The sequence below is a fragment of the Tigriopus californicus genome, chromosome 10 (genome assembly GCF_007210705.1).
Source record: "Tigriopus californicus strain San Diego chromosome 10, Tcal_SD_v2.1, whole genome shotgun sequence".
NCBI classification, from domain to species: domain Eukaryota; kingdom Metazoa; phylum Arthropoda; class Copepoda; order Harpacticoida; family Harpacticidae; genus Tigriopus; species Tigriopus californicus.
In genome coordinates this window covers 9652412-9671642 of record NC_081449.1, presented here as the reverse complement: position 1 = coordinate 9671642, position 19231 = coordinate 9652412, and the positions used below count along the sequence as shown (strand labels likewise).

General features: G+C 44.4%; 6 protein-coding genes across 6 annotated transcripts in view; 2 read left to right on the top strand and 4 right to left on the bottom strand.

Annotated features, from left to right (window-relative positions):
* The first annotated feature begins 2408 nt into the window (after positions 1-2408).
* Positions 2409-4158, top strand: LOC131889039 (probable NADH dehydrogenase). The gene is made up of 2 exons (XM_059238028.1): positions 2409-2914; positions 2991-4158. The coding sequence occupies exons 1-2, from the start codon at positions 2643-2645 to the stop codon at positions 4093-4095; spliced, it is 1377 nt and encodes a 458-aa protein (XP_059094011.1). The 5' UTR covers positions 2409-2642; the 3' UTR covers positions 4096-4158.
* Positions 4157-7443, bottom strand: LOC131889031 (ras-specific guanine nucleotide-releasing factor RalGPS2-like). Its single transcript, XM_059238021.1, has 4 exons — positions 5769-7443; positions 5511-5698; positions 5088-5437; positions 4157-4961 (listed from the first exon to the last, which is right to left on the bottom strand). The coding sequence occupies exons 1-4, from the start codon at positions 6734-6736 to the stop codon at positions 4587-4589; spliced, it is 1881 nt and encodes a 626-aa protein (XP_059094004.1). The 5' UTR covers positions 6737-7443; the 3' UTR covers positions 4157-4586.
* A 2710-nt stretch (positions 7444-10153) lies between these two features.
* Positions 10154-12471, top strand: LOC131889037 (28S rRNA (cytosine-C(5))-methyltransferase-like). The gene is made up of 3 exons (XM_059238027.1): positions 10154-10521; positions 10635-11525; positions 11945-12471. The coding sequence occupies exons 1-3, from the start codon at positions 10338-10340 to the stop codon at positions 12373-12375; spliced, it is 1506 nt and encodes a 501-aa protein (XP_059094010.1). The 5' UTR covers positions 10154-10337; the 3' UTR covers positions 12376-12471.
* On the bottom strand, positions 12249-14166 carry LOC131889035 (uncharacterized). The gene has a single exon (XM_059238025.1). The coding sequence runs from the start codon at positions 14076-14078 to the stop codon at positions 12480-12482; it is 1599 nt and encodes a 532-aa protein (XP_059094008.1). The 5' UTR covers positions 14079-14166; the 3' UTR covers positions 12249-12479.
* A 90-nt stretch (positions 14167-14256) lies between these two features.
* On the bottom strand, positions 14257-15079 carry LOC131889041 (uncharacterized; the record flags this gene model as incomplete). Its single annotated transcript, XM_059238030.1, is given in 2 exon segments — positions 14257-14504; positions 14587-15079. Coding segments are annotated over 2 exon segments (573 nt in total). The 3' UTR covers positions 14257-14374.
* Positions 15080-15866: 787 nt separating this feature from the next.
* Positions 15867-19231, bottom strand: part of LOC131889036 (receptor-type tyrosine-protein phosphatase eta-like) — a 6403-nt gene continuing 3038 nt past the window's right edge. The window contains exons 5-7 of the mRNA XM_059238026.1: positions 16617-16745; positions 16164-16529; positions 15867-16099 (exon numbers count right to left, since the gene is read on the bottom strand). Coding sequence (XP_059094009.1) covers positions 16022-16099; positions 16164-16529; positions 16617-16745 — 573 coding nt within the window. The 3' untranslated portion in view covers positions 15867-16021. The remainder of the gene's footprint in view (positions 16100-16163; positions 16530-16616; positions 16746-19231) is intronic.

The window sequence follows — 19231 nt, the reverse complement described above, 5'->3', positions numbered from 1 at the left end:
GATAAGCGAGAAGCGACTTCAGGAAGTCCGTCCGTCCGTCCGTCGAAGGAGTTGAGCCATTAACTTCGAAATCTAGGGATCAGTTGAGCCTGAACACAAGACCTATTGTTAGACGCTTTTGCACTTTCGTTGTGACAAAATTCCAGGATATTTCATGCACGCACCAAGGAAGATGTGATCTAGAGATTAATGACTTTCACCATGAGTTGATTTGGAATCCAATATAATGCACAACCGTAGCTGAACGTCCCGACGGATTAACTTCTATCACTGGATCTAGTCCATCTTACTGTTGGATAAAAACGAGTCTTTCGCCAAAATATCTAATTATCAGCCCAATTCAGAGATGTACTCTAGAAGCGTCCGAAAGAATTTAGCTCGAGCCCAACGGGTCATTTTGTCTATGAAACCAAGACCTAGTGATGAGTTTTATGGAGGTAGAATATGGTTAAATAGACAAATAACTCTACCATTGAGTGGTTGATAAAGTCAAAGCCATTGGTGACATAGTCTCCGATTATTTTAGGGTGCGATTTTTCAATGACAATCAGTCGGGCGAAAGCATTCGATACACGTAAGAATCAATCGAAGAGATCACAAAACCATCAAGCAAATTTCTTGTCAGATGTCGCCCCACCTCGATTTAGGGCACTCCTAAGGGCCCTGGATTCAGATCCTAGATTTATCCATCCTTCCAGCCCTGCCCTCCTGCTGGCTGGATGGAGTCGTGTCAATCTCGGAAGACCACTTGAAATTCTCCGGCGGTTACCCTTTCTCAAGAGCCAGCTAGTAAGAAATTCACGTCGTACGTCATGCATGGATTCAACCATGAACCGCGGGCGAATGGAAGGGATTCTTGGGTCGAGAATTGGTGTTTCGGAATCGAGTCAGCGCATTGCCTTCTTCTTCTGATAAGACTGGTATCAGGTCGCCACATACAATTACATATTTCAAATTTCATATCAATCGAAGGACTAGATCAAAAGCTGTGCCCTCTCCAAGCTCGCACCATAACTCTTGACTCTTGACAGAATGAATGGGCTAATTGATAACCAGAAGAGGACTAAATCATTCATTCTGTTTTGTAATCTGCATCCGTTTTTGTATTGTGATTAAGCGGTTATAACTTTTGATGCAGTTGATTAATTGGGGTGAAAATTGAGATACCTTATTCTATCTAGTGACCCAAAAGGACCAGTCACACTTGGAGGAAAATGGAACGTTAATCCTTTCCAAATGTTTAATGGTTAGGGCCGGCCACAATTTGCATATAAATATGGTCTTTATCAACAGCAAAGTTGCTGTAAAAATCACCCGAATTTGCACAATAATTTGTAAAAAAAAAATAGATGCACCAATTCCGTCTGGAGGGCTGTAAAGGCTATTTTTGCCTTCCAAATAAAGCAGTAGTCAATGAAAAGTAAACTTCTGTCATAATAACTCTTTGTATAATAATTTGAACCTACTGTACCTGGGGAAAAGAGGCTAGCTGGGGTACTATGTATATCAGTAGAGCATCTGCAATCTGGCTCCAATTTGCAAATCCTGGTTTGATCCTAGGCTAGCCAAGTCAAGCTTCTTTGCAGTATTTAAATTACTGCATGAGCTCTTGCTCTCACAGCTCCAATGGGTAATCTTGCGGTCATTCCTTAAGATGAGGTAATAATTATTGTTGGCTGGGACAATAAACTGGAAATATTCCTCAACTGAGACACATATTGTCAGATAGAACGCCAAGTGAGAGACGTTTTAACAAACAAAAACAAACCCGGGGAGAACATTTTTGCATTGTTCAAGCTGCCCTTTAGACGAATTAGTTAGATCAGGATCTTGAACATACATCTTTGATATTGCCTGATACAAAGGTACCTGAGTTCTGCAACAACATATTGATAATGCCACTGTGAAACTATTACACAACAGTTTTGTTATTAAGATTATGTTTCATTACATGTTAGAGATACGATTGTACTGTTGTCAAGTTTCTTGAAAATGATAGCTGGTCAATTCCTTCCACATGAATCATCCATCTCCTAACCATTTACTGATACCCCATGGAACCATGTTGAGATGCTTTAATGTCAAACAAATTTCTACAAAAAATCAGGAAAACTTCAAATCTCAAAATGTTCTCCCCAAAATTGACACAAATTTGATTAAAAAATTTCCAAATTGCAGAAATATTAATATTTTTGTGCTGAAGTGGCTGAAATTGCATGATAAATTGCAGATGCGATAAATTTTCAGAAAATTTGGGACATGCAAGTTTTGTCCGGCCCTAGTCATGATTCAGCGAATGAGCTGAACTTGCCGGTGTCTAAATCTTCAGGAATGACATCTCAGACGACTAATAAACAACCGCCTGAACGGACTATGTACTACATACAAGTAAAAACCTAAATGTCCAACTGTCATTTTGGCATCTTATTTCTATAGTCCGGTACCACGCACGAAGAGAGCACTTGGTTTGTTTTGCATGACATGGAGTCTTGAACAGAATAAATCGTCCTCCCTATCTGGGATTCCGGTAGGTGGTCGTATGCTCGTGTGTCTGTCAGTCTTTTTGTTTGGTCTAGCTGGCTCACGTTTGAGCCTGGCACTTGGCAAATGCAAAAGACAAGACTTTGCCAGTCGGCACGATCATGCAAGGGCCTCTCCGCCATGTCAAACCGCCTTGGGCCCCATCATCCCTGACCTACTTCCCTGGGCGACCATCGGTCCGACGGGTGTGGGGAGTATCCCCGTCGGCTTCGGAACGAAAGAAAGTCCTCATATTAGGCGTGGGCTGGGGTGGGTTTCGATTAGCTCGCGACCTGGACAAGCGCCAGTTCGACGTGAGCGTGGTATCGCCGCGGAATCACTTCCTTTTCACCCCGCTCCTGCCTAGCACCACGGTCGGCACATTGGAATTTCGGTAAGCCATTGCTTGAGTGGTGACAGGGACCCGCGTCATCCTGACTGTCTGTGAGGGCCCTCCTGTATGCTTTCAGGTGTGTCCAGGAGCCCGTCCGCACGATCCGCGGTGTCCACTACCATCAGGCTCAAGCTACCGCCATCGACGTCCATCACCGACAGGTTCATTGTCTAGACGTCTACCGTCATTATGGCAGCGGAAAGCTCGTGTTCCAACTACCCTACGACCATTTGGTGATTGCCGTGGGCACCAAATCCAGCACGTTCGGCGTCCCCGGACTCCAGAGTCGCGAGGAACAATTCTCGCCCACCGGGACTTCAAAGGACAACGTATTCTTTTTGAAACAATTGGAACACGCTCGATCCATTCGACATCGGATCATAGAGTGCTTTGAACGAGCTTCCAGCCCTTTCGTGACAGAAGCCGAGCGGACTCGTCTCCTGACTTTTGTGGTGGTGGGTGGGGGGCCCACGTCCATCGAGTTCACATCCGAGCTCTGCGACTTCATTCGCCACGACGTCAGTCAGTGGTACTCCGATCTCAAGCACTCGCAAAAGATCATCGTCATTGAAGCCGGGAAGCACCTCTTGGGCAACTTTGATAGCTCGCTTTCCGACTATGTGGAAACGACGCTGGCCAAACGGCAAGTGACATTGTTAACCAATCAAGTCGTCAAAGAAGTGAAAGACGTGTCGGTCGTCTTGGATGACGGCACAGAAATCCCTTTTGGCGTGTGTGTTTGGTCCACGGGGAATGGAGCACTAGAATTTGTTAAGAATCTGCCCCTCCCATTGAGCCAGGACCATCGGATCAAAGTGGACGAAACGTTGCAAGTCCTCAACCATCCCCATGTGTATGCTATCGGGGATTGTGCCGTCAACGAGGACAAACCCCTGGCTATGCTGGCGCAAGTAGCCAATCAACAAGGTGGTCACTTAGCCTCGTGTTTGAACCGCGATGAGGCCTTGGCGTTCCAGTACAAATTTATGGGAGCCATGGCATCTCTGGGCACGTTCAACGCAGTTGTCGATCTCAACGGACCCAAATTCAAGGGTATTGTAGCCTTTTTGACGTGGCGATCAGCCTATTGGACTATGATGGTATCTGTGGTCAACAAGATACTGATCCCCATGTTTTGGTTCAAGTCGTTTTTCTTCGGCAGAGACACATCCAAATTTTGACATTATTTTTCCATCAAATAGGACGCTTCGATGTAAGTAAAGCCAGTCACTAGTCAACGAAAATGGTGTATCATTTTTAATTTCAGTGATGAATGGTCAAACAACACTATGACATTTAGCAATAATCTCAAAGCTATTTTTCTATCTGGACACGTGGGAAACTTGTTGCGAAATCAAGCTAAAGACCACCTCAGATCGCGAGAAATCTTCAAGATTGATGACGGAGCTTAGCGAATTACTTTTATTGATGTTGGGGGTCCAACGAAACATTAAAGCTGGTTTTATCTAAAAACTTGGAAGAAAAAAAGGGAAATAGCAACCCGTAAGTTGATTGTGATTTAATCACTGCGCGTGAAAACTGGCTTGTGTTTTATGGGGAACAATCAGGAAGCGTAAGGAGGGAGTGGGGCGTAACGAACTTATCGGGAGTGAGTGCATTTATCAGAGATTAATGCCGGTGATCACATGGTGACCCCCAAAAAGGAACACCATTACTCAAACGTGATCAGGTTTTTGGGAGTACCCTCTGGGTCAATGCCTTTGGTGCTCATATGAAGACAGTGAACCCAAGTACGAGCCAATTCGGGGGTGGGTGCACGAAATCGGTAGACGCTCTTTTGAAATGGATCGGTGAGTTGAAACGAAAGATTATCTGTGGTTGTATCAGCCACCATCACGATCCATCCCAAGATGGACTTGAATTTGTAGGGCTCGCTCCTGAAATCCTTGCGCTCTGTTCCTTTGGTAAGGGTTTTGGGCAAGAAAAACACTAGGGCTGACTCCCAGATCTGGAGCCAATATCGTTGCCAACTAGATACGGTAGGACGACGACCTTCTTTGATCAAGGTCTTCCTCTTGACGCAGCCCTGTAAGATTTGCACTGATTAGGGACTTGTGTTCGAGATCCCAAAACTATTCTGCCCCACCTCCTCGACTTAACGAAGAAAAGCCGTTTTCACAACCTTAATTGTTGTTGTTTTTGTTCTGCTTACCTGAAACGAACATCGACTGCCCGGACCGAGAGGCGCATTATTGGCAGTGGCCACAGTGTTCGTGTCGGCCAACGTGGCTTTTTCTGACAAATCATAAGACAATCCATCCGGACTAGGATTGGATGAGGCACCTAGAAACGGTTCTTCCAAAAGCGAATCATCCAACAGATGATGCTTGAATCTCTCATCTGATTCCGCACTGGAGAGTGTTCCCGAATTCGACCATGGAGGCCCATCGTCATTTTGGGTGGCGGATCCACCACAGGACAGAAAGATATTGGCCCCGTCAGATCTTGATTTTCGATGACCGGGTACGAAGGCGGGTTTGACTGAGCGAATGCAACAATTCCCTGATGAAAGAAACAGCATCACATCACAAGACATCTCCCTCGACTACTTGAATCATGACCGTTGACAACTTACCTTTGGCGGGGGAAAGATTCAATTCGGCCATTAGCCCGGGGTCACGAAACGAATGAACCGATTCTTTTGAGCTAGAGGAGCTGGGCACCGAGTTGGGCTGTTGGTTGGGATTGGGTTCCAGCTTCAGGGACAATTTGTAGTGGTCCTCTTCAATGAACTTTTGAAGTTCGTCGATGTACTGGATGGATCTACAGCGGGCAATGAGAATAAAAAAACAATAGGCTAACTTGAAATTGACACAAGATTGGAATGACTCACTTCAAATACTGCTGGCACTTGGGTATGACGGGCAAATTGGAGTAATTCGATTGCTGCAATTCGGACACAATCCTCAGAATGTTGTTCATTTTAAATCGTCTCTGCTGGGATTCGAGCCCTCCCGAGTGCGGGTGAGCCATGTCGATGTAGACCAGGTCAGTTAGATAGAGGCCGAGATAGGGTAGACACGGATCGTGCTTGAGCGCGATGGCGTTCATATGGTCGCGTAAGCGGGCAAAGTTGTCCCGCTCGGAAAACAGATCGGCCAACTTATCAAAGGTCTGCTTTTCCTTCCGAGGCACGTGCGACCAAGTCTTGCTCAGGCGGAAGATCGAGGCGCTCTGCAATGCCGAAATAATGGCGAACTCAGCGTTGAGGTTGTTGAGCTCTTGTAATTTCTTGGCGGTCCGGATAAAATGGGCCATGACTTCGGCTCGAGCTTTGACCGAAGACTCGTACCGGAGAATCTCTTGCGTGCTCCAAAAGGCGACGTGGTTGAACCGTCGGATGAAGGCCACTACGTTCGGCGCCACTTCCAGTTTGTTCTTCTTGTTCCACGAACACGACACCAGTTCTTCGGGTGCGATGGCTTGAAAGGCCGGACAATCCAGCAAGGTGAGTTGCGAAGCCAACTCCTCAGGTGTGAAGCTCATGGAATCCAAACGTGGCGAAGCACTCGTCGGAGGACTCAGCGAAGGCAGGCGCGAGCCAACGAGCGAGGACGCGCCGCCCGCTTGCGAACCGTGACCCGGCAGTGAGGCGTACTTAAAGGCTAAGGAGGCGGAACCGGCCAAGCACTCAGCGGGCAGCGGGCCCCGATGAGCGGCGGCCGCTGAAGTGGATGCTACCGAGGCACTCCGCGATACCCAAGGGCCGCCGCCACCTGATCGACCGGTCCGACCTCCATAGACGCCGGTGATGGGCGCCGAGGCTAGCCGCTGGGTCGAGTGGGTCGTGGTCATGATCATAGCGTCATCAGAGGCGCGTTGGGTGGGGGGTGGGGCCGGCGGGTCACGTGGTGCCCGGGGTAAGGAACTCCATGGGCGACGCGGGCGAGGGAAGCAAGCCGAGGGCAACAGGACGAAAGCGGGGCGAGGGCGTTCCGCTCGGGATGGAAAGATGGAGAATCAAAGAGAGGTTGGGAGCCGTGACTTGGGCAGGGCACAAAGGGCTCGCTCGCTCAATTGACGGGGGGAGCTGACGTCCACCAGGGGAAAAAAGACGGCTCTCTTGACCGTCTAGGTGTGGGAGGTGTGGACGTATTTGCCTAACGAGCGAGATCAGGCGTTCATGATGCAGCTTTCCTCCACGGGCATAATAGCTTCCTCCGACAGAGGGGCAGACAAATAAGTCAGCAGACAAATAAGTCAGCAGGCAGGCAGGAAGGCAGGAAGGCAGGAAGGAAGGCAGGAAGGCAGGAAGTGCCTCCGGGGGTTCTATGTATGGTTCTAAGTCAATAGCTGACCGGGCTCTTAATCCCTCCTTCAGGCCGTTGTCTGTCTCTCTGCTTGTTTGTGGGTTTGTTGATTTCTTGAACGTCTGATTGATCCTCTCAGGGGGTGGGATCCAGGGTGTGGTGGGTCCTTTGGTCTGCTCTGGCTATGGGCAGAATCCCAAGAACAAACACACTTACTCACTGACACACTGTGTGTATTCCAGGGACAGACTGACAGACGAACAGAGTGACTAACAGACGGGCAGAAAGAAAGACATACACATAGACATAGACAAACACTGACTCAGGGCTCCCATTTTCCACCAAAAGGTTGCGTCGGAAAGCTGTTTTTGAGTCTGATTGGGTTGCTTCTATAAGGTTGGGAAATATGTTAACAGATCCAGGAACCCAGACTGGGCCCCGGTCATCAAATTCGAAAACTTACCGTTTTACAACCATGCACAAAGTATGCAATGATCCATACTTCGCGCAAAAAAGAGTTTTCTATAATGATGGAATTATTGCCAAAACTGAGAATTATCACGAAATTAAATATTATCTTCTATCTCGAAAATGAGTTCCATTTTTTTCCTACGATTTAACTTAAAAAACAGCAGACATACTGAACTGTGGAAGTATGCCTCTTTGGGCGTGCAAGATAGTGTGTTATGTTCTGATTTCACTTGTGGCGTTTCCTTTAATTTACTCTCTGTAGGATTGCCCTGTAGAAAGACTTCTTACTGTTAACGTTGATATTCCTTCATTTCTAACGTGTAAAAAGGTTGACAACAATAGAAGGGAAGGAGAGAATATTGAGTAACATATGATCAGTCCTTTCAAAAACAATCCACTACATATCCCATGACACCAAAAATGGTGAGCCAGACCCCCTTGGAATACCATGTACAATCGAGACAACTATATAAAGTTCAAAAAAGCAAGAAGCTACCTTCACCCCATAGTTTATCTATGGACTCAATGCAACTATTTTTGCTATGAAGCGTCAGCGTCTGAACATGTTCTCATTTTTTTTGACTGTTATTTCTTGGACGAAATAGGAAAAAGTGAGGTCTGATTTGTTATGGTGGAAATCCTGGACTGACTGAATGATTTACTGACTTTAATCATCTGGCAGTGCAGCAGCTACAAAGTTGAGTAAAGCCGAAGCATTGAAAAGAAACTAATTAAGCTAACGTTGAACAACCGCAAAACAGTGACTGTCGATACCCTCTCGTTAGATCACTGTAGTTTTTTTTGTTTCAATTAAAAGGAGGCTCAATGATAAGACCGCTCCCTGCAGATTTATCCAAAGACAAATGTTTGTACGTTGTGAGAACACGTGGAATAAATTAGCATTCCGAATTTAGATGATAGAGCGGTTGTTGAATTTTTGTCCGGGCAATCGATTACAGGTACTCATGACTTTAGCTGTCTACAGGAAAATTTGTATTGGGCTAGTCAAGTAAACGCGTTCAGGAACAACTGACGTTATTCCATGAAGAAAAATCAAAGACAACATGCCCAGCCAAACCGCACTGTGCATGCATTAGATTTTGACATTTTTTTCCATTTTATATGCTTGTCTAGGCAATTAACATTGTGGTATTGAGCCAATTTGATAGTGCGTTCACTGATTAACACCAAACATGCTCATTTGGTAGGGTTTTGTAACACAACTTGCTCAAAATCACTCGATTATTGAAAATTCAATGGGCGAATGGTGTGAGTTGACTGTGATGTTTGTCTTAGTTCTCTCTCCTCAAAATGCCCAAAATCAGGGTGCCGGATTACATTTTTCCCTGAATTTCCTTTACTTGACATCCCCTATACCTTGTGAAGCTAGTGAGTGACCAGCAGTGAGGGTGCTTACGACGTTGGAGTAGTGTTTCTTTGCTAGTTGACGGAAAAGAGCAAGAATGCAGGTCTTGTCTGGCTCGTCTTTCCCTTTTGAAATTTTGTTGAACTTTCTGATCCTGTTTTCTTCATATTAGGAGTGTATTTGCCTCTTTTCAGCTTCTCTTTTCATCAATGAAGGAAAGCCCCTTTTTCTAAATAATCTGTATTAACCTTCTGTAAGAAAATTAGCTGTTTATAACTTTACTGCACCTAATTAGATATATTTTTTTCATTATCAATTGAAAGGACGTCATTGTATTAATATAAAAGGCACATGAAATGGAATCTAAACTCTAAAATGTTGCATAATTGGAATTGTAAGGGGAAGCAGGGCCTTTTTGAGGGCAAAGTATTAAATATCAATGTTCTGGCTTGTCAAGTGAACGAGTTCATGAACAGCTGACGTATTCCATATGGTAAAATCAAAGACAATATGTCCAGCTAAACCGCACTGTGCATGCATTGAATTTTGACATTTATTTCATTTTACCTCCTCGTCTAAGCAAATAGCATTAGGGTATTTAGCCAATTTGATTGTGCATTTACCGAATTATACCAAACATGTTCACAGTTCACTCAAAATCCCTCGATTATCGATAATTCTATGGTCGGATGGTGGGACTTGACTGTGATGTTTGTCTTAGTTCTCCCTCCCCAAAATGCCCAAACTCAGGGTGCCGGACCATATTTTTCCTTGAATTACTTTCACTTGACATGCCCTATCCGAAAACGAACAATTTGATTTTCTTTTGCCAATCCAAATCCGAAAATGGTTGGTCAATTCGATTTGAATCCATCTGAATTCGATTGGTTTTGGATCTGATGCACAACTGTACTCCACATGCAGCTAGTTAAAACATGATTGTCACCAGCTCATGGACCTGGCAATTAAACTCATCTAATTTCATGCCAAGAACTTACAACCATTGATACCTTAGAGAATTGCCTGTGTTGAAGTTCTTCTCGCGCCCTGAACTTCGAGAGCTATTTACGAGCGCAATATCCCATTCTTGAATAACGAAGCCTCGGCACTCCTAAAACGACGAAAATGAGTTCGATCAGAAAACCAAACAAAACAAACCCACATGGTTCATTTTTTCATTTTGGTGCGGAGTCCACACTGATCTGGCCTATTTTTCTACGAAGGTCCATGGCCTTTTCTCTTTTTTTCCCTCCCAATCAATGAACGAGTAGTTTTATTTTGATTAGCTCCACCTTCCTTTCCGGCCATTCCTTGAATGTATGCCATGTCCGGGCTATCCGGCTTGACCTTGGCCTGCGCCGCCGTCTCCAAATGTGAGCCCGATCCTGATGATGGTGAAGATGCACTTGAACCAAGGGCGGCCATCAGAAAAGCACACTCCGTGAAAGTGCCGCGTCTCTATAAAACGTGTGCCAAAGTACTCCAAATCCACGATGAAGGTTAGTCAGTCTGAGACTAGCAATATTGAAATGCTTTTGAGATATCCTCCTCCTCGACACTAATTTTCTCTCTCTCTCTCTACTTGTGTCGCTTTGTCAATAACTCTGTTTAGGGCGGGGCGCGCTCAAGAACTTGATCTATGGGGCTAATCATCCCAATGTTAAGGCCATGTTAGCCTTACTCACGGCCTGTGTGGATCATCGTCATCAGCTAACAGCTTTGCGGGTTCATCTGAAATGGGAGGAACGCGAGCCTCGTTTGGATCCCGGTTTGGCCGACGTGTTGCTGACAGAGCTGCTTTGGGGCAAAGGTCGCTTACCCGGCCAGAGTCGACCCGTTCAGACCATCCTCACTTACGAGGCGGCCATACGGCGGTTTCAGCTTCCGCCTTTGACCGACTCGGTGGTCGAGCGAAAACGACTTACCCGCATTCGACCGCGTTATGTGCGGATTAATCGCTTACTAGCACCGGACACTGGGACTGTGATGAGGCAAATTCAAGCCGATGGGTTCTCCCTGATGAGCCAAGTGTCGTTATCGCAGACATATGAGCAGTTTTTGAGCCGGGTGCGAGATCTCCAGCCCGGTCAATTCATCCTCGATTACCACATTCCCGACCTTTTGGTGTTCGCCCCTGGCTCACAATTTCACGACCATCCCTTGTATAGGGCGGGTGTGCTGCTCTTACAAGACAAGGCCAGTTGTTTACCCGTGCATTGCCTGGCTTTGCCATCGGGAGCGGTTGTTTTAGATGCTTGCGCCGCCCCCGGGATGAAAACCTCCCAAGTCGCCGCTTCGGTGTGGACGGTTGGCACAAGGAACGGGCCTTGCGTGTACGCAGTAGAGCGAGACCGCCAACGCTTCCATACCTTGCGAAAAATGTTACAAAATAAAGGTGCGGCAGAATGTGTCAAGATTTTCAACAATGATTTTCTCTGTCTGGATCCGGCCAGGTTCGATGATGTCGAGTATATCGTTTTGGATCCATCGTGTAGTGGTTCAGGTATGGTATGTGTTTATGAATATCTGAATCCATTCAAATTTTAGCTCATTTTCATGTTTAATTACCTGACTGCTGTTTTCTTTTACTGGTGTACTGGTTTGGTGTAAGATAAAGTATGCAAACTCGTCCGGCATCTATTCTTTGGGATTGGCCCATTTTTCTTCCAATATTTTATCCTGTTTTCGGTGACAATGATTATTAATAATATCGTCCCATTTTATTTTTGTTTTTGCAAAAGGGTTTCAACCCGAATTGTTTTACCATTTACGTAAGTCACTTGCCCTAAGTTAATTACCATTGTTATAGTTGTTACTCAAGAAGATTTCGCATTGACCTAGAAATCAATGAATGAGACACTCCTAGTGAATGGATATGAGCATGTCACTTGATAACCCAACCATTTTTGGCACTCTTTTCAGGAATGCTTAATCGTTGTGAGAAAGTGGATTTGAGCGATGAGCGACTCGAGAATTTGGCCAAGCATCAAACCCGCCTTCTACTGCATGCTGGTACATTCCCTCAAGTCAGAAAGATATCTTATTCTACGTGCTCGATTATGGATCAAGAAAATGAGGGCGTGGTGTCAGCAGTGTTGGCGGACCCGAAGTTTGGTGCCAATTTTGAACTGTGCCCGCAGGTTTTGCCCTCGTGGAGTCGAAGAGGGCGTGGTGAAGAGCGTTTTAAGGCGTGCTTGCGGTCGGATCCGAGTGAAGACCTCTGCAATGGATTCTTTGTGAGTGTATTTCAACGAAAAAGTGAACCAAATGTTGAAGCGCCCATAATTAGGGCTAGAAAACGGAAGTCCAATTCAGCTCCCGAGAGCCGCCGTCGAAAAATGACTGAGGTATAGAAAATATGTATCTGTGAAATGTGTCAAATTCGGTCATTTGCACTCTAAAATCTGAGACGTTGTATTGTTGAATAAAAGCAGTTTCAAAAGATTGAACAGCCAAATCACTCCTCTTCGGAATCCTCAACCTGCCAAGTCGTATCTTTGAAGATGTCAGTAGAGACCGGGATCAATTGGCCAAGGACATTGACAGAATCCTCGTCAATGGAGATTTGTATGTCGGCGTAGTTCCTGAACTTTTGCCCCAAAGGCAAGTGACTGAAATTGTACCTTTGATTAATCACTCCCTCTGATGGAGGAAAGAATTTGCACACATGATTTGTGACCGGGCTTGTAGTGAGTTGGTTGATTTGCAACCCGGTGTCATCGTCTCGAATCACGCTGGTTACCCCACAGTGGATATCCCCTCCAATCAGAAGGACGTCGCGCTGAATCGCCTCGGCCTCCCCGGCTGCCTTCCAGTTGAAGCATAGATCGAGCAACCGAACCAGTTCGTCCTCGTTGTAGGGCCAGTGGTCTCGCAAAAAGTCCATGGACGGGTTGTCTGCTACCTTTTGACGACAAACTGAAGGTTCGTCTCCGACAAATGGCGTCTCCGAGCACAAAATAATCACTTTGATCTCGGGATTCACGAAGAGGCTTTCAATGTGAGACCATTGCTCGTCGGACAAGAGAGTGTTTTCCGCCTCTTGCTGACCACTCCCGCTGATACGGTTTCCGCGCAGATCACACATGAAAATGCCCACGGGTCCGTAGATGTGCTGATGCCACTCCTTGGTCTCCTCCTCCAGTTGTAAAGAACAGTCCGGATCCCACAACTTTCGTTGGTACTCTCGGTAGGTCCGCATACCGCATTGGAGAAAATTCGGATGGTACATCTGTGATCCGTCCGCTTTTCGCATTGTAGTGAAGTCATTAGCCACGTCGTTGTCGGACCAAATCATAAGGTTGGAGCAATTGGCCAACACCTCCACTTTGCCTTCTCGCGAAAACACCGACCTATACTTACTCCGCCAGAGTTCCCGACCCCTTAACATCATGCTCCTTTGTTTGTCGGCGGACAAACCGTCGTACAGTTGGCCGAAAATCGCATCAGCGTGTGCAATGTCTTCGTTGTCGGGATAGATTTGGTCCCCAACGTGGAGTACAACGTCCACGGTGGCAATTCGTTTGAGCATATTCATCCATGGATCCTGTTGTCCCAAGAGCAAACGACTGGGTCGATCGCAGCTCAAGGCCAGAATGCGGAAATGCTCGACGTTTTCGGATTTAGTCTTGAAATGGGCCATTCGGTAAGTGGCGTTGTATTTGCAGACCCCATTGAAAACGGCAGTGTAGCGGGTGTTGGGCTCGAGATCATGGAACTGAAATGTGGACGGCCGTTTGGCCTTCAGTTCCAAGCTCACCTCGGCAACGGGCTCGTCATGTTCGGGGTCTTTGTACAATCTGCAAGTCACGGGAGTGTACTTGTCTTGTCCTTGCACCTCAAGCAGGATGAAAGCCGAGTCCATGGTCACTTCGCCAATCACTGGGCCGGTCAAAACCCGAACGTCGCTATTCGTATCTACGACATATCCGTGAATGATATGAATCTTCGTGCTGCCTCTTTGAAGGGCCCTTTGGACCTTATCCACCAAAATAGACTGGCCCCACTCAGACCCACCCACGATTGACACCCGAACGTCCTCCAGCTCTTCTGCCATTTTGTTAGATATAATTTCTATTATGAAAGGTTTACCCACGATTCCCTAGACCTCGACCATTCACGAATGGCTCTTATCAATTATTCCTTCCACACCCACCAAACTATGCAATGGACGTTATCTCTTGATTAAATACACGAACACGAGCTGTGATAGGAAAGACATTTCTAGTACTTCATTTGTTAGGATAAGGGAAGAGCATGAACTCTTTATTCATGAATATCAGTCATATAAGAAAGTTTGAAACCATTAAAAGCTTCCTTTGAAGAGTCAAGGAAATATGGCTACTTGATAGTTCATGGTCGATTTGAGGCAGAGCTACGCCGCTTTTCGGTTTGATTTTCCAGCAAGTCGCACTCGTAGTTTTCGAAGCAATTATCCGACCGATCAATGACCGACGTCTTCACTGTCGAGTACCAATCCATCCTGAAATCAATTTGAAAACATCTCCATTATCAATTCAAGTAGTGTTCCTACCCGATCCCGTGCTACTGCCGATACAACTTACCAGCTGGTGGGAACAACAGCCTCCATGAGCATGACCATGACCTGGGATCCTGGAACACTCGTCTGGAGGATCTTGCCCGCATTACAAGTGACTCGTTGCCGACAACGTTGCCGATCCATCATGGCCCCCATGCCCGTCACGAGCGCATCCAAGTAGTCTTGCTCGTCCTCCTGAGCCTCACGTTTGGCCCGCGAAACGGCCTCGCGCAAACTAGGCAAGAACCCCTCAACCAAATGTTTCATGGCCGTTCGAGCCATCACTTGGAAAGCGTTGAACACCTCGCCAAAGTCGGTGATGGTTTGAGGCATGTTCTCGTAAGAGGTGCTCGAGGGGCGAGTTTTGTGTAGGCTGTTGGTTGAGGTCAGCCAGTCGCGGTCACTTTGGCCCGAAACTTGTCCGAGCGCCAGGATCAAGACCATCAAATATCCGTTTTGGACAAACATGACGAGGAACGCACTTGAAATTTAACCTGGAACGATATGTATCACCCAGGCGGTCAAGACTAGGATTGGGCTAGAAGGAATTGATGATGAATTTGATTTGAGTTGTTTGCTCGTGAGGAGTGCTATGCAAAATCTTCAATAACTTCAATCGCTTATCCATTTTTTTTTTTCATTTTACTAGGGTTGCTCAAAATATACGAGTGTAATTTTTCCAATCGTATCGTATTATTGTTTTGATTTGCACTCACTTGCATCTATCGTCGTGTTTGCTCGACGAAGTTTGGTTTGTCTTTGATATGTCCCTTTGTCCTTTAAAACATTGAAAATGCATTGGAAGAGGACTTTGTGTTTCCTCACTTTTAGAATGCTAAACTGTTAGAGCCATTGATGCAATACTTAAAAAACAATTCTCATTTGATTTTGAGTCAACTGGTGCTTGACTATGATCTAATGTCGTTTGGAAGTGTCATATTTAACTTCAATATATACATTTTGCGCCATCTATCTTGTTAAGGGTCTGATGCTCTCTAACATTCTCAAGAGGTACTACTTAGATACTTAGAACACACACAAAAACCCCTTCTGGCTGAGGATTTAATTCTTCATCTAATCATGTGACATGAAATTAAACAAAAAAGTCCCAACAAGTAACGAGTTAACTAGGAAGCAGAGAAGTACCCAAATTACAAAATGGCTGAAAGTCTCCTAAAATGTGAAAACTAGTAGGAAAAATATCGGAAAAAAACACGAAAAGGTAAAAAACTGGCTGAAAAGTTAAGTTTTTTCAGGCTTTAACGTTCTTTTTCGACGTCGATTAATGAGTAATAAGTCATCAGAAAGGTCGTTGCTTTTTGACTATTTCATGTTTTAACAAATACAAGGTACATTCCATTTCACAAGAGCAGAAAACAAATCAATATTGAGTCTCGTCGTTGGATCATTGCATGGGTGTGCCAATCAAAATAACGCGTTCACTTCCCTTGTCTGCACCGTCACACGCTCATCTCTACAAGGCCAGTTTTTTGATTGATGAAGTCCTTGACGCAATGGTATATGAAGATGTATTGATCCTGCAATTGAAAAATCCTTGTGAAAATAAAATAAATGCCTAGTCTAATCAAACAAGCTACTTACGAACGATTGGACCATCTTGGGGCGTTGGTCTCGCATGCTTTTGACTAGCGAGGCAATATCCACTTCCGAGGAGTGACAAATTTCTATTTGACGGAGAACCATGAGCACCCCGATGAATGTGCCAGTCCGTCCTACCCCCGCGCTACAATGAACTACAATGGGCGGGTTTGTTCTCTGACCACTGATTCGGCCCTCTGGGAGCAATTTTTCGGGCTTTGATCGTTCGCCATTTTTGAACTGCATCAACGACGAACACATTTGCAAAACGGCCGACGTGGATTCGGGCACGCCATGGTCTGGCCACGAGGTCATGTGGTATTGAGTCACTCGATACGTGATCGGATCCACTTTGGAGTCCTCCTCCTCCTACGACAGCAAATCTTTCAGTGTTTCAGTGTATGTTGTATCAATCAATACCCCTAGTGTTAATATGACTATGATTAATCAACCAACCTTAGTGACTTCAATGGTTCTAATCACTCCCACGTCATTTTGTAGACTGACTTCTGATGTTGTGTAAAGGCTAAGCTCGTCGAAGTGGAGCATTTCCCCGTCATTGGGCCAATATTCGAAGCATTTCACCTGGGGAAGTTTTCCGTGAAGTCAGATCAAATGCATTCAGCCGGTTTTCAATTGCCCTCTCGATTATAATTGCTCAATCTCAAATGACTTATTCAGTGAGGCAGGGGCCCAAACCATCACTGTCTGGCACTCAATTAAGGATAAATTTTTGGCACTCGATTATCTTTGTTTGCGTTGGTTTTGGTCAACATTTTTTTTTCACCGCGACGAAAATGTAGTCCCAAGTACTATCAAATTGAAATATTTTAATGCCTCTATTTGATCAGTCTTAAACTTAAAATGCTATTTCGCCTGACAACGATTTCAGAAGAGTTCGCCTTTTCTTCTAACTCCGGGTGGTTTTAATCCATGATAAAGTTTTTGCTCAAATGCCTGGACCTCTGGTAGCTATTTTCCTCGCTTTTTGAAACTTGAAAGTTCGGAGGCAAAGGCATATTCAAAAAGTCAAAATAAATAATTATTTTAAACATTTGTTTCGAAGTACATTCGATAGCTTTATTGGTTAAGGCATCTTAAAATAGGTTTTTTTTTCAAAAACAAATGCTATAAAAACAGATTTGTTAACTTTGGTTACATTTTTTTGCGAACTTCCTTGCTGCTTTTGGGATTTGGATGGATGCCCAGCAGTTCAAGATAGAAAAAGTTATACATTTACTTAATTTTATATTTATATCATATGTGATCCACCAAATAATTAGAGTTGGCAGATCTGACTAGCCTTTGATCAAAAAAATGTTCAAGTCTGACTTAAAGGATGCTACAGGATCTGCGTACTCCCTACGAATATGTGAGATTTTGCAATTTTTTTTAACAATGAAGGAGCCCGAGAAGGAAGATAGTTGGACTTCATTGTTCGAACTAGCCTGAATTCTCGAGGGCTTGAAGGTGCTCTCATAAAGCCTCTACGGTCACTACAATTGACCCTAAATCCTGGGTTGCGACGAAGCACCTGGATGCTTCTGAAGACGTACAGTATCAGATACCTTTCGTACCTTCTCTGAACACTGTACAGTCCCAACTTTTTTAGTCTCTCCCAAAACGAGAACTCTCTCATTCCTGTGATGTTCCTACTGAAAGATTTTTGGACTTGTTCGACCTTTTGCAAATCTGCTGAACTCAGTTTAGCCCCAATGGGTGAAGCATAGTCTCAATGTGGCTGAACAATCCACTTGTACGGAGTTAGCATCGTGATGTTATCTCTGGACTTAAACGGCGATATATCCAACCACACATTTTAAAAGCTTTAGCCACCTTCAGCTGGATATGCTCATCGAACTTTCCATTATTTTGGAGGACTACATCTAAATTTTTCATGGACGAAACATGCTTGATATTTTTACAATATTTGTTTGAAACTTTCTTCGCAAACGTTTCAAAAATGACAATCTTTGGTAGAATTTATTGAATATTTGAAGAATTGTCCATATATCTAGTCTCTTTTAGAATAATTCAAAAGCTTTAATATTAAATGTTTTACCTGCTTCTGGTGTAAATATTATTTTGACAGTTCATAGCTAAAATCTCAATCAAAACTACAAAGGCTTCAGAGCAATTCAAATCAAGTAGTTGTGGTCAATTTCCAAAAGAAAGTTGAATTTAATTCAAGATAGAATTTAGGCCTCCATTGAGAATGATCAATTGAAAAAGAGAGCAAAGTGATTCAGGAGGGTAGATCGAATCCAAAGAGTTTTTTCTCTTACGCAAACTCCAAAAGTTTGATCTCTATAAGATCAGAAGATCAGAGATCTCTTTCACAGAAACGTGGTTTCGGCCAGGGGTCCTAGACGAAGAACTTACAATAGTTGGTTTCAACTTAGTTCGTTGTGATGTATAGGATACGCCCTGATAATCCCATTTTTCCCCACATGGGGGTGTATGCCTATATATTCGGAATGATCAGCACATTACTCATGTGCAAATGTCGAATGGAGTATAAACAAAAGAAAATCTAATAAATGGGAGTCAATATCTATAAAATCTTTGGTCAACGATTGAATTTGAGTTGGCGGGTCGCTGAAGGCCATTCAAACTCTATTGGTGTGGTCCACTTCTCTTCTTTCTCGGGCTCCTTCATTGTTTAATATGCTTCCGTCTAATATTTGTAATTTGTAAGCCTTATTGATCCGGTAGCATCTTTCAAGTCAGACTTTGACATTTTTTTGGGTAGGATTCCAGATCAACCCTACATTCAAGGACTAGCTCGGTCTGCCAACTCAAACTCGTTGGTAGACTTAATGTCATATAAAGATTGAAGGTAATAAATAGACGAATTATAACCTTTCATTTCAATAGTACTGGGGGATTGCTTTCCCTGTAACGGTTAGAAAAGCCCGTGAAAAAACAAACCAAAGAAAAAAGCAATGTATAATGGTATATATGGTATAAGTTCATACCAAAACTTGCAATGAAGATGATCGCGTGATCAAAATTGAAATATCATAATAATATCAGTTGATACTCAATTCCTTCTCATTTTTAGTCAATTT